A 15,000-nucleotide genomic window follows, 5' to 3' on the forward strand; every position below is an offset into this window, starting at 1 on the left:
AGGGATTCCTCTACCTGCCACACAGACAGACAGACAGACAGACAGACAGAGACAAGCTGGCTTCAGTAAAAGCCTCACTCTGGAGCACCGACTGACAGACTGAGAAGCTTACTGACAAAAAGCCTCATAGGATAAACACACAAACAAACACACAGACGTGGGCTTACTGGCAGAGTGACTGACTTGCTGTGGTGGGTGCTTTTTTTTTCCTTCCCCCCCAAGCTAGCCAAAATTCTCTACCCACAATTCCTAGCTGAATGAATCGGATCCAGGAATAGCAAAGGCCTCCTGGGTAAAAGCGGTGGCCAGACAAAAAACCTGACTCTGCAAGGTGTATCACACACTGGGTTACAACAGTCCACTCGGATTAGAACACGAGAGTCGGCTGAATCTAACGCCGTGGTCTGTGTCCAACCAGGCTCGTCCGCCGTCGTTCCGTTTCAACCAAGTCTAAACAAGTCGATACCAGATCAGATTTACAGCATAATAATCTACTGTACATCCGAGCTGGTTTCTTATCAGAACCGACTGAATGCAAAGTGAGACTGGCCGTGAGTCACAAAGCACTTTGTGGTGTTTGGGAAAAAACACCATAAATCATAAATAGGGTTATAAATATAAAAAAGGTATATACTTTCTATACTATTTCAAATCCAGGGCTCTCGGAAACACGGGTCTGAACTAGCTCTGTCCAAACCAACTCTCTGTAACTCCCAGCTTGGTCTGGCTGTCTGCTTTAAAAGGAGAGAGAACCAGCAGTGGCCAGGGAGATAGAGACAGAGAGACACAGGCAAGGAAGCGTCAGGTAACTCATTGTGTATGCAGAACGGTGCGCCCGCTGGACTGAATGACAAACTACAGTGGAAATGAGGATAGTACAGAGGTAGAGAGAGAGAGGGAGAGAGAAAGATAGAGAGGGAGGGAAGGAGAGAGAGAGAGAGAGAGAGGGGGGAGGGTAACAGTGAGATAATATGCTGACTGTACTGTTATCATTATTATTCAATAACTGGTCTGTATTAATGGAACACTGATGATAGAATGGTTATTCATTGGAGTTAGGGGGGGTAGTATAATGTGGGGAGTGGTTTTCCCTAGACTAGAGGTAACACACACACACACACACAACAGCAATTTTCCTTCACACAGATGGGAGGGGACGGGTCGGTCAGGTGTCCACACATACTCACAGGTATAGTGTACCCTGGCCTTGTACACACACACACACACACACGCGCACACACACGCACACACACACACACACACAGACACAGATACAGACACACGCACACACACACACACACACAGACACACACACAGACACAGATACAGACACAGACATACACACACACACACACAGACACAGATACAGACACACACACACAGACACACACACACACACACACACACGAAAGCTCAAACAAAAGTACTGAACCAGAACTTACCTCCTCCACGGATATGGGCAGAATCACTCGACTAGAACAAAAGAGAGAGAGAGAAAGAGAGGGAGGGGAGGGGGGGTTACAATAAAACATCATTTAAAACAAGACAAACCATCTCATTTCACCCCCACCGAGCAGTGCTTTGAAGTCCAGAGCGTTGCTGTACCGGTAATCATTGTATTGAATCCTGGCATGGTACCATAGTTATAATTATTATAGATTGATGGCTGGTTCATGTTACATAAACTCACTAGTGCTGGCTGATGTGACGAGTAACTGACAGTCGAGACAGGGAGGTTTTCTCTGTCTCTGCTTTGCATCAGAGGAGGACTAGAACCCCTAGGAGGAATACATTCTGGATTCAAAGTGATTCATCATCTGAGGAGAGCTGATATTATTCTCGAGGAGAGAGACAGAGTAATGTCTGTGCCCTGCTGGTTCACACATAACCACAGAGGAACATAGCCTATTGTCATCCTATGGGATGGGGGAAAAGATAGGATTGTACATTAACATTTATTGAACATTATTATTAATTTCAACTGCGGATTGTGGGGAGGTTGACTATTCCTCTTCCGATTAGCCAGACAGACGAAAACAAGTCAGATCTGGCCGTGCGTAACAGATAGGAGGAGGGTTTCTACTGTGACTGCAATTAACACCCGTTAACTCGAACTCAGACTAGAGAGAGTGAACTGGCACCAGCAGAAGCCATTTTGGGTCACATGGGGCTCGTCTTTGGGTGAAACTTGGTTCTTTGTTGAGAGAGAGACGACACAAGATGGAGGTATGGTTTGATTGGCCCCCTGTGAACCCCTCACATGTCACCCGCCAAATATGTTTTAGACCCAGTAAGTAATTAAATGGTTATTTCTCGAATGTCTGACCCTGGGGGTATCCATTAGTGGACATATTCATGTATATTAAAGCGCCAAGATGTAAGTTATGAAATACAAATACAAAATAACTAATGGTTTCCTTTCTCTTTCTCTAGCCTTGTGACTGATTTTGGAACTTAGTCTTATGGAAAGTTTTACTTACAGTGACTTTAGGTGAAAGTACTTATTGTAAGTCGCTCTGAATCACTCAAATGTAAATGTAATGTAAATAAAAGCGATACGCAATTAATGGGCACACACAGTTTACACACATCGGGGGGACACACATCCATTAGATAGGGTATGGCCAAATAAAACAGGGCCATCTGATGTGTTACTAGAACTAAAGAAAGAGATTAACCTAGTTGCAAACAGGAGCATAGTTAGTAGGGTATTAATAGTTAGTAGGGTTAATATGGGAGCAGACATGAAAGACAACTGTTGTAGCTGAATAATATTGGCAAGAAGTCAAAGTGGCAACCAGGGCCTAATATATCACTAAAATGAGGTCGCAGAGAGGTTAATCAGGGACTAAGACTAAACATCATCTGGAATAGCAGGAGTTTTAATACTTTCCGAGAAGAGGGAGTTTGATTACAAGAATTGGCTGGTAGGGCACATACTGTAAGCAACGATAAGTATCAGATATGTAGCATGGGGTAGATAGAGTGACAGGTTCAATCAAAGTTCAAATTGAGCTTAAGGGTAGACAAAGGAGGTTGTGGTCGGTGCAAATAACACTTGAAGCAAGTGCACGTATCTATGATGTACTGTAGGAGACAGGGTTCTATCTCAGAGTAGGAGAAGGTAGTATAGTATCTATGATGGACTGTCGGAGACAGGGTAGTAGTATCTATGATGTACTATAGGAGACAGGGTTCTATCTCAGAGTAGGAGACTGCAGCCATTATGTGACCCAAGGGTGACCCGTGTGTGACAGAGGATCCAAATAAAGTGAACTGTCAGATCAGGCAGAGACACAATCTGGTAGGTCAGGTTAAGGTATACCCTTTTTTCCCCAAACAAGACGAGAACCTATTCGAATCCAAACTCGATGACTAAATCTCATCTTCGAACCACTATGACCTGGCTAACTGGCTCTTCGGCTGAGGGGACAAATTGTGCTGCTGATTCCCAGGGTGCCGAGTTCTAGAGTCTTTTATCATCAGCAGTGGTACTGGGCAGTGGACTGGGTAGTGGTACTGGGCAGAGGTACTGGTACTGGGCAGTGGTACTGGGTAGAGGTACTGGGTAGTTAGATAATGTTGTCCATCTGTACAGTTGAGCAGCCATTGTCAGACTTTGGGAGAATAAAGTAGTGGTAAGGTTGAGCAGTGTAGAACTTTGAGTGGTGTTCCTAACGGGGTGGGAGTGTAGCTTTAACAGCACACACAAACAAACATGCAGAGTGAATGACGGTTCAATTCTTCTCTGCTCCCTGCAAGCCCTGGTTCCTGCTGTCCCTCAGTATGGTTTGAGATTCAGGCACACACACACACACACACACACACACACACACACACACACACACACACACTGCATGAGGTGTGTCATTAATATCTCATGAGTGTAAGACGATACTAGGGGCTTGACGCCTACCAACCACTCATCTTCTGTTCCCTTCATATTACAAACATATTTATTACAGTAACTGTGTGTGTGTGTGTGTGTGTGTGTGTGTGTGTGTGTGTGTGTGTGTGTGTGTGTGTGTGTGAGAGTGCGTACAGGGACAGGACTTTCGGAGGGCATTTTCTCTCCCTCTGCTCCTCGGATAACGGTATTATTATTATTCTGCACTTGCCCTCCGGGTGTGACTAGACCATTGTCGTGCGCAACGGGGAGAAACCACGGCCATTACCGGTGAGGGGTGAGGGGGTGAGCGGGTTCATGCGCGCGTGTGTGCATGTGTAATGCTGCCCAGAGACAAGTGCCTGTCATTTCCTAGCGGTTAGCGGTCTGACATGCAGCTCAATGAGCGGGGTTATTCAAATCCCACATTCTAGCATCCAATGACAGAACACACTGCAGGCAACCAATGACTAAGAGACACACGCATACACTCCCACACGCACGCACGCGCACACACACACACATACACACACACACACACACACACACACAGTGATACCCCGCCTGGGTCAGGGAGATCAGATGTCTCAGTACCCCTTTAAACACAAACATCCTCTCCTCCTCTCCTCCTCTCATTTCCCTCTCTTCTCCTCCTCCTGATCTTTACATTGCAGGGCGTAACCTCACTCTTTCCACCATAGCTGCTCACCCATATTTTGTGTCATGTGACTTCTAGTGCTGTAATAAAGGTGTGATAAGGTGTGACCGTACTGCTATGGAAAAGAGACATGAGGAACCACCCAGTCTCGATAACAAGGGACAGTTTGTTCACTTAGTGATGACAAACACAAGTTAATTCATAAGTTAATTAATAATAGTTAATAAGTTACTGTAAAGCTTCTCCAACATGTGTCTGTGGGTGGATATACAGTGCCCTGCATAAGTAATGGGACAGTGCATTTTTGGTTCTTTTGGCTCGACACTCCAACAGTTTGGAATTTAAATCAAACACTTACACTTATGGGGTTAACGTACAGATTCTCAGCTTTTATTTGTGTACATATTGGTTTCACCATTCAGAAATGACAACACCTTTTATGCACAGTCCCGCTATTTTAGGGTACCTAATTGTTTGGTTTCAAATCTAAACATTTGGAGTGTAGAGCTGAAAGAAGGAAAAATGCTTCACAGTCATTACCTATGCAGGGCACTGTATGTGTAGTGTAGAGTATATATATATATATATATATATATATATATATATATATATATATATATATATATATATATTCTCCAGTGTTTGCCAATGTAGTGGAGGTGGTTTGGAATCTTTCTCTTAATGAGGTAGCGCTGCCTGCTAACTTCTAAGCGCAGTTATAGCCTTCGTACCACGAGGATGTCCTCTTGGTATAATGGTTTGCATCTGTGGCATCCCTGCGAGAGGTACCTGGTTTAAACCCTGCCAGTTACACCATGCATTTGTCAATTCACTGTCCCTTTAATGGTAAACAATACAGTGGATGGTATAGCAGGTGATTACTACATCTTTTTACTACATCTTTTAAGTGTTCTTCAACCCTCCTGGAGAGATAATCTGCATGGTGTGCAGACTTTTATTTTTAGCTCAGCACTAACACAACCAATTAATCAATCAGCTAATCACCTAATTAACTATTCCAGTCAGGTGTAGTGCTGGAACGATATCCTGCACACCCACCGCCAAGACTGAAGAACAGTTAGCACCACAACATCCAGACACGCAGAGCCCTTACTTTCCTGGTCTGGTCCCTCGCTTTCCTCTGTCCTGAGAAGACAGGCTAAGTGACAGCATTATAGGGGGGGGATTACGTTTCACCTGTCGAGTTATTTCACCTCAGTGTAGACGAAGGAGGGAAGATGAGGAGAGGAGGCCACATTAGATTATTGGGACGCACTCTGCTGTAGGACGCAAGAGAGAGAGAGAGGAGACCATGCTTATTAAAATAGAAACAGAGCCGGGAGTGAGCCAGACTGTGAGAGAGCAAAATTCTGCTGATGTCAATTTTCACAGCCAAGGAGGGAGCGTTAGTGGTGATTACATTTAAAGGGCGCATCGGGCAAATGGCACAATTTGCACACCATAGCCTAGGTCTAACGCCAATAGCCGTAACTTTAAAATGCAGATTGTTGCTTTTTTTACATGAATGAATAATCTTCATGCTGAATCTTCATGCGATAGTATTTCTCTTCAACTGCTCCTCACATAACGTACTTATTATAATTCCGCACCCTCCGGCTGGATATCCGGACCGTTGTCGCGCGCAATGGGGAGAAACCACGGCCGTTACCCGGTGAGGGGGAGAGACGGGAGATGGGTGAGATGGGTGAGATTATGCGCGGGAAGGGGCCCGGCCACCCAATGACGACGACGATACGACAGAGTCACGCAGGTTATGTGGGCTGAGATAATAACCTGGCTCCTTGCAATTGGGAGTCGGTGGGAGTCGGACGCATGCGCGCACGCACTGACTCATCGGCACCGAGGCGTGTGTGTGTGTGTGTGTGTGTGTGTGTGTGTGTGTGTGTGTGTGTGTGTGTGTGTGCGCGCGCGCGCGTGTGTGTGTGCGTGTGTGTGTGCGTGCGTGTGTGTGTCAACTCCTCCTGTCTCATTCTGACCCACAGCATAACCTATAGCTACACGCTTCTCTACGTAGATTCATTAAATACATTCATCATGGCAGCAAGGAGTGCATGCAGACAGTGTTCTGAATGACAGGCAACGTCTCTTGATTAAAAAGGCTCCTGACCAAGTCACCTCGTTAGTAATAGCCTACACACGGGAATAAAGAGACGCGCCTCCTAATATCTTACACCGTTAAATACCCCCCAAAGTGGCCTCCGCTATTGTGTTTCACCTAGTTTCAGGTTCAGCTCGTCGGTGGCAATTTCTCAACGATAGACGGACTCCGGTGCGCTGTGAAAAGCCTCCATCTAGGCTACCTAACCCCCTCCATCTCTTCATCCTTCCAACTTAAATCACTCCATAGGCTACCTCTACCCATCTCGACAGGCTCTTCCTCTGTTCCCCCATACCGGAGCTAACGGAATGCTATATCAGTCGTTTCACCTTCACCGAGCGCATCAATAACACGGGACACGGCAACGCAAGGATGGATGTTGGCACGCACGCCTCGCCTCGTTTCTACCATAATAAACGTAGGCTATTATATATCCCGTGTCCCTTAATCCTTAATACTGGGTATGGTCAGTAGATTGTTACTGGGAGAAGGGTACCGTTATTTCTCCTAATAACCACAGCAGGCCCCAATATTACAGCCTGGTATGTATGGGGAATGTGAAGGGCATAGCCGCGCCATGCATGCCGGCATCTGTTTGAGTTTAATAATAACACAATAAAATAATCGGGTTATAAATGACGATTTCTGAACGGGGGGAAAGACAAATGAACAACCGTTATCTGGCTGGGTCGTATACGCGAACAGATTCGTTCAAAGTCAAGTGGACAGGGGATGTCGCCATATCTATGGTCGTGGTGGTCGCCTGTAATTCCACTCTCTCTCTCTCTCTCTCTCTCTCTATGTCTCTCTCTCTCTCTGCTGGCCACAATGTCAGTAGCGCGAGTTGCACTGATGCGAAAGATATCACACACACAGAGACAGACACACACACACACACACACACACACACACACACACACACAGACACACACACGCACACACACTCCGACAGCCTCGCTATACTTACAATTCCTTAATGAGCATTTTCTCGGTGCTGTAATGTTCTCACGAGGGAATTCCGTAGCTTAAGATCCAGAGAGCAGTGTCTATCCCTCCGTCGGTGACTCTTTCGCTCTCTCTCTCTCTCTCTCTCTCTCTCTTTCGCTCTCTCTCTCTCTCTCTCTCTCTCTCTCTCTCTCTCTCTCTCTCTCTCTCTCTCTGTCTCCCACCTCTCCCCCTCTATGTCATTCTACCTCCCGTTCCTCTATTTTCCTCAAATTCACTTCCTGATCGGGGCCGAGGGGGGCGTATAACCTACTACTACAAACTCATCACAGAGGACGTGGAATGACGTCTCAGAGGACGGTTGATCACGGAGACACCGAATCCCGTAGGCTAACGAGGGGGGGGGGGGGGGGGGCACCGTCGGTGCGCAGACTAGGGTGGTCGTTCTGTCACGTGATGCAACAATATGTATGTAGGCAGCCTAACGGGAGGTTCGATCGGAAATAATCCGTGTCTCGATCGGAGATCACGGAATGTGTGTGTGTGTGTGTGTGTGTGTGTGTGTGTGTGTGTGTGTGTTCAGCTGGAATTACATAAGGCTGCTGTATTTATAGCGCATCTGTATCCGTCTGTCGTCCACATCCGTTTAATATCCCTCCGAGTTCCTCTCATCATCCCAGTGTGGCCTTTAAGCCTGCTTCTTTCCCATGAATAGGCCTACAATTAGGCTGCATACACTACAATAGATAATAATAGACATCCATAAACGCAACTGGTCCCACCCATGTGCCCCCCTCATCCTGTCGCCTTGAGGAAATTATGACAGGCAGCGGTGGCCCCCGGCCCTGCCTGGATGGCTATTCAGTCAACTGTATTCAGGGCCGGCACTAGGACTTTTGTTGCCCCCCCCCACACACACACACACACACCCACATGTTTTGTCAGGGGGTTGGAGTTTTCGATTGATGGGTGTTTTCGATAGAGGGGTGGGGAGATGAACATACACACACTATATAAACAGTGGCTATAGAAAGTCAACACACCCCTTAACTTTTTCCACATTTTGTTGTGTTATAGACTCAATTCATTACATTTAATTAAGTAAATAAAAATCGGCATCAATCCACACACAATACCCCTTAACCCCATAAGTTTTCTGCAAATTTCTTAAAATGTAAACACAGAAATACCTCATGTATTTGCATAAGTCTTTGCTATGACACTCTTAGAAAAGTGTAAAAAAAAATGTTTAGCTAAAAAGCTAAAATGTCATCAACAAATCACTCAGTAAGTTGAATTGAGTCCATCTTAATGCAAGGATAATAGTTTATGTAATTTTGGAATCAATATCTTTGTTTTTATAGGGCCTCTGATTTGCATAGGAATCAATTACACACTGTGTAGATTAGGATGTCACTACCAACTCAGCAAATGTTATAATTTTCTCTTGATCCTGACAAACTCCCCAGTCCCTGCCAGTGACAAATATACCCATAACTTGATGCAGCTACCACTATTCTCCACACGAGAGATGGTGCAGAAACTGGGTGCATCAGGTTTTTTTTGGCCACTTGGTTGAATGAATGAATGAATGAATGAATGAATGAATGGTCTTTATTTGTCATTGCTACAGTACAGGTACCAAACAACGAAATTTAGGAGGGGTGGCTCCCCTGGTGTTAGGAAAGGGGGGGGGGAAAACGTTTAAAAAAAAAGGGAAGGAGCTGGTTTACATAAATAAAGGCTATGTACACTATCCACTATACTATACTGTACAGATAGACGACTAGGGTTGTCTTTATAGACCAATTTTGGCCTCAGGGTCGCATTCCTGAGCAATTTTGTTCCTCTCCATTTGCTCAATTTATAATGACAACCTGATCCACACAGTGTGTAATTGATTCCTATGCAAATCAGAGACAGAGTGCAAAATATTCCAAATTAAAAAAGTGAACACTACAAAATTGTTAACTATGTTAACAACAAAACAACAGGCTACTGTCGAAACTATAGCTGTCCATCCTTTCACCACCATCCAACATCAGTCCTCAAAAAAAAAGAAAAATATATATTTGTGTGGCCCCCTCTAGTGGTTGTGGCCCTAAGCGACCGCTTAGTCCATGGATGCCTTCAGCTGGCTGTGACTGTATTCCCATCACAGGGCCTAATAGCTTCTAAACAGCGTGTTTGGTGCATTTCCGATTTGACATAAGCCTATGTTGTGTGTGTTGTGTTATGGAAGTGACATTCTGTAATGTTTTCATGTGCGTGCATGATGCTGTGCGTGGGATGAGATAAGGAATATGGGAATAATTAATATTCCCATAATATATCTCTCTTTCTCTGCCACACACACAAACACGCACACACGCACACACACACAAATGTTTTTCACAAAAACGATTGATTTAATAGGATCAATGATAAGTCCTCATGAATCCTAAATTCCAGATGGTCCTTAACAGAGACTGTGTGTGTGTGTGTGTGTGTGTGTGTGTGTGTGTGTGTGTGTGTGTGTGTTTGTGTGTGTGTGTGTGTGTGTGTGTGTGTGTGTGTGTGTGTGTGTGCGTGTGTGTGTGTGGCTTTTGACAATGATCTCACAATAGTAAAGCCCTACTCTCATGATTCATGGGTCAGATATTCATGACAAACATTTAAAAACATTTCTGCATTTTTATTTGAGCATCATATAATCATCTTAAATCCTACAGTAATGCCTCAATAAGAAAATATCATTTATTTTCAGTGAACATAGGCCATATAGAATGATATAGGAACAAGCTATATCTACAGTCAACAACATTGTTCTACCATCAATACTATAAACATAAAGATTTCAAAACATGATTTAGGATAAAAGAATTGTCACAAGTAAAAAATAAATAAACAGAGAAGGACATGTGAATATGGATGGCAAAACATAGTTTGCTTACTGTTTAGATGTATAGTCTATGATCAACCATTATTATCATTACTGATTAAGCCCACAATAACAATAGGACCTTGGGAAAATATTATTTTAAAGAAATACTTTTTAGTAAGCCTTGTAACTGAGAAACCGTAAAGAGATCGATGACCAGAAACATAAAGCTAAACTGATGAGAGATATTCAGTATAATGTTGTTTAAGGGTTAGGGGGTTAAAAGTGCTGAATTTCTCATATGGTGGACAGATTGATCTAAACATTCATTTTCAGTCAAAAAGATAAACGATCATGAACAGTACCACCACTTTTATGTATGGTCAATAGTTGTGTGAGTATTATTTTCAGCAATACCCACACATAAATATCTATATTTACAATAACTACAATAAAAGTGGCAGTACTTCACAAGTTAGCATTTCCCATAAAGATTTCGATATTTCATTTTGTCAACTGGTAGAATGTGTGGTACCTTTATCATCTGATCTCACTACTTCAACCCTGACATGTGCAGGACCACATATCAATAATCATGTCAAAATCATGTCATTATAAGGCACAACTGGTTAATCTGGTGAACATAAAGGAATATCAATAGCAGTAGACTGATGGGTTTGTGTGATCCAATCCCATGATGCCCTGTGCTTCCCTCTCTCACAAGCAGAGGACACTGTCTCATTCCCAACCTCACTAGAATACAGTAGCTAATACAGTAGCTAATACAGTAGTTAATGCCAGCGTACATTTCCTTCACTTCCTTCAACCATAGATACACACCACCATACACACCATCGATACACACCTGCTGCCATTCATACCTGCTACAAACAGCAGAGGCCCCTCGCTCCCCTCAGTCTCAAAACCAGTCTGGCATAATTCCATCCAGTCCACACTTACCGTCTAGAACACCGTCCTGTACAAATCCAGCTGATAATATTTGTAATTAGTTAGCACCATTGGTTAGACAATTGAAATATCTCCTATATTTCGCTATCACAACGCTTGGCTGGTTACATTCTACATGTAAAAAAAAAACTAAACAAGAAACAAGATATTAAGCAGATCATGATACAGAGAGTTCATTAAGACAACCCGGTAGACTTTGCTTGGGCAGGAAAGGATGTGATTGGCTAGGTCGTGAGGAGATCTGCGGGTTGAAAGAAGGCCGTTGACTTGTGTCGTGATGATCTCGTCAGGGGGACCTGTCATTGGCTCATTCCGTCTGGCTTTCCTTCCTCATTTGCTGTGGGTACACGCAGCGAGGATCAGTCTCAGAGCGATGGCTCTTCCTTTGCTATGCGTCAGAACGGAAGGATGCTGGATAGAAAAGGAGGAGAGGAAGTTGGGGGCAATACGGAGGGCTGCGCCTCTTCGCTTTCACAGTCTTTCCTCTCTCACTCTTTTTGTCCATCCCTCTCCTCCAAGTCCTTGGAGACAGTCCAAGAGTAGTGTCTGTTTCCATGACAACAACAGCACCAGTTCCTTGATGAGCCTTTTAAAAAAGATAGTGTGTGAGGGCGAGTGCGAGTGCGCGTGCATGTGCATGTGTGCGCGTGCGTGCGTGTGAGTGTGTGTGTGTGTGTGTGTGTGCTTATGTGTGTGTCATAAGCTGTTGTATAGTAAGAGTATATACATTTTCAAATGTAATTAAACAGTACACACTGTATTTGTCTCTAAGTGTGCTTATGCCCAATGTGAATTTGGAATTTTTGTTTGTGTGTGTGTGTACTGTATGCATCATCAGGTCAGATTCAAAGGAGGAGAGGAACACTACACTCCCCCCCCACCTTCTCTCTCCCTCGTTTGCGCTCTGTCCCCCTTCTCTCTCTCTCTCTCTGTGTTTTTCGTCTTAGACAAAGGCCTCAGGCTTGCTAGAGCCGTTGATTTTGACGTATATCTTGGCGTCGTTGTCCTTCTCCTCTCTCTGTCTCTGCAGCGTGCGTCTGTAGCAGATCAGGTAGAGAGGCAGCAGGAAACCCAGCATACTGACTCCGAGCAGTCCCACATTCACCTACAGGAAACACAGAACCAAAGGGAGATTAGTTCAGTTCCTGAAGGTTCAAACCTTCTTTACGGCATGTGACGCTCTCAAAACTTTACGTCAATAGTTGCCTGTGTGTGTGTGTGTGTGTGTTCGTGTACGTTTAGCATTTTAATCATTTAGCACAGAAACGCTTTTAACCAAAGCGACTTACGATGAGAGATTACAGGGACAGTCTCCCTGGAGTAACTTAGAGCTAAGTGCCTCAACTCAAGGGCACACTAGTGGTGGTGTTCCCAGGTGGGATTGGAACTCATGACTCATTCAGATCACCAGTCTAACTCACTATCCACCAGGCCACCACTACCCTTGTGTAGTAGTGTGTGAGCGTGCGTGCGTGCGTGTGTGCTCACCCAGAGTGGGTCTCCCTCCAGCGGTCCCATCATAGCCATGAACAGAGGCTGCTGCAGCAGGGCGAACAGAGCGCTGACCAGTGACTGCATCCCTGTTAGACTGCCAAACTGGGAAGACGGGTACCTAGAGAGAGAGAGAGAGAGAGAGCCCATACATTTTAGGACACGTGTGACACTTTTCTTCTGGTTTATGGATGATCTGAATGAACATGTATCAGATGTTTGTAATTGGTTGGGGTGTGTGTGTGTGTGTGTGGGGGGGGGGGGGGGCAGAAGATGGCACTTACACGGCAGCGTAGAGACCTCCAGTGGCAGAATGGATGAACCCTCTGACAACAGTGTGCAGGACGAACGACAGAATCTGAGGAGAGATGGAAGAAAGGAGGGAGGCGGAGTCAATCGTATGAACGACAGACCCTTCCAATCTGTCCGTCTCTCGCGACCACCGTGTACATAACCCTACCCACGCAAAATGAGGGTAGAGTTCAATCTCCGATTGCAGTTACACTTCATGGCCTCTAGGGGGCAACAGTGCACTGTCAAAAGTCCCATTCCTCAGCCTAGACTCTAGAGCAGGAGTCACACATAGTTCTACTCTGGTTCCAGCCCAGTACTGAGTCTATTGTCACGTTGGCAGAAGCACCTATGAGACTGAAAAAAGCCCAGCTGTCTCCCAGGATTCTGGTCAACTTCTACCAGTGCACCATCGAGAGCATCCTGACCAACTGCAAAACAGAGTGGTATGGCAGCTGCTCTGTCTCTGACCGCAAGGCCCTGCGACGACGGGTGGTGAAAATCGGTGGTAGCCTTGCCCTCTAGCCCCCATCCCTTCCTCTTCCTCTCCCCCTCACCCAGCCCCCTCCACCCCCCAACAGGATGAACATTGCACACCTCCCCCCCCCATACCACTCAGCTTTTTTGCACATTGTACCTATACTGTACATATTGTATTGATAACCATTGCCCTTTTCCCTGTACATATCTACTGCATATATCTTACTATACATATCTCACTGTAGATAATATCTGTACATATATCTGTACATATATCTTTATGGCTTTTGCACTATGCACTATTGCACTATTACACTATCTGGCTAGATGCCAAATGCGTTTCGTTGTCTCTGTACTTGTCCTCTGCCAATGACAATTAAATAGAAACATATTATATTGAATCGGATCTATTGAACAAGCCCCTGAAGATGGGACAAGACACAGGGAGGAGGTGAGAGACCGTTTGATAGGCGTCTGGATGGACCTCTCACCTGCAGAGGGAGGTTGGGCACTAGGCAGGTGATTCCGAATCCCACCAATAGGATGTTGGTGACGATGAACGCGCGCATGGCATTGGTCACCTTCTGGATGGTTCTGTCTCTGCGCTTCGGCTTGGCCAGGTCCCTGGGGTCAGGGTGGAAGCATCAGGACGGAGGGGGGGGGACGGGGGGACAGGGGAGAGAGGAGAGGAGAGGAGAGGGAGGAGAGAAGGGGGTTAGATAGATCCCACAACCAGACATCTCGAAACAGGACAGAGGTCGAAGCTCCAAGTTGGGGCGAGTTAGTGGGCGAGAAGCAAAAGGGTGGATTTGGAGTCAAAGTAGGATGGACTGTGACTCACTTGCTGCTAGGGTCCTTCTCCTCATCCCCATCATCACAATCCTTCAGTTTCCAGTCCATGATCTGTCCAATCACTGGTGTGGTCATCAGACACAACAGTTGCAGGATGCCAAAGATAGAGGAGTATAGACTCACTGAGAGAGAGAGAGAGAGAGAGAGAGAGAGAAAGAGAGGAGAGAAAGAGAGAGAGAGGGAGAGAGAGACAGAGAGAGAGAGAGAGAGAGAGAGAAAGAGGGGAGGGGGAGAGAGAGACAGAGGGAGAGAGAGACAGAGAGAGAGACAGAGAGAGAGAAAGAGAGAGAGAGAGAGAGAGAGAGAGAGAGAGAGAGAGAGAGAGAGAGAGAGAGAGAGAGAGAGAGAGAGAGAGGGGAGCGGGGGAGAGAGAGCAATCAAGATTATTTCACAGTTTCCTGGTTAATGACTACGGTTAATGAGTTAATGAGTTCTTCAGTTAATAACGA

The 15,000-nt window shown here is 45.3% G+C and overlaps 2 protein-coding genes across 2 annotated transcripts in view; both read right to left on the reverse strand.

Annotated features, from left to right (window-relative positions):
- Positions 1 to 7,647, reverse strand: part of pitpnab (phosphatidylinositol transfer protein, alpha b) — a gene marked incomplete at both ends in the record, with an annotated part of 19,734 nt that extends 12,087 nt beyond the window's left edge. Inside the window, 2 exons of the mRNA XM_080549995.1 lie at positions 1,443 to 1,473; positions 7,631 to 7,647. Of these exons, the coding sequence (XP_080406121.1) occupies positions 1,443 to 1,473; positions 7,631 to 7,647 (48 nt within the window). The remainder of the gene's footprint in view (positions 1 to 1,442; positions 1,474 to 7,630) is intronic.
- A 2,649-nt stretch (positions 7,648 to 10,296) lies between these two features.
- slc43a2b (solute carrier family 43 member 2b) overlaps positions 10,297 to 15,000 on the reverse strand; it is a gene marked incomplete at its 5' end in the record, with an annotated part of 19,532 nt that continues 14,828 nt past the window's right edge. The window contains 5 exons of the mRNA XM_080549800.1: positions 10,297 to 12,542; positions 12,926 to 13,049; positions 13,213 to 13,286; positions 14,191 to 14,323; positions 14,541 to 14,673. Coding sequence (XP_080405926.1) covers positions 12,381 to 12,542; positions 12,926 to 13,049; positions 13,213 to 13,286; positions 14,191 to 14,323; positions 14,541 to 14,673 — 626 coding nt within the window. The 3' untranslated portion in view covers positions 10,297 to 12,380. The remainder of the gene's footprint in view (positions 12,543 to 12,925; positions 13,050 to 13,212; positions 13,287 to 14,190; positions 14,324 to 14,540; positions 14,674 to 15,000) is intronic.

This window comes from Nansenia antarctica (assembly GCF_963989245.1).
Source record: "Nansenia antarctica genome assembly, chromosome: 20".
NCBI classification, from domain to species: Eukaryota; Metazoa; Chordata; class Actinopteri; order Argentiniformes; family Microstomatidae; genus Nansenia; species Nansenia antarctica.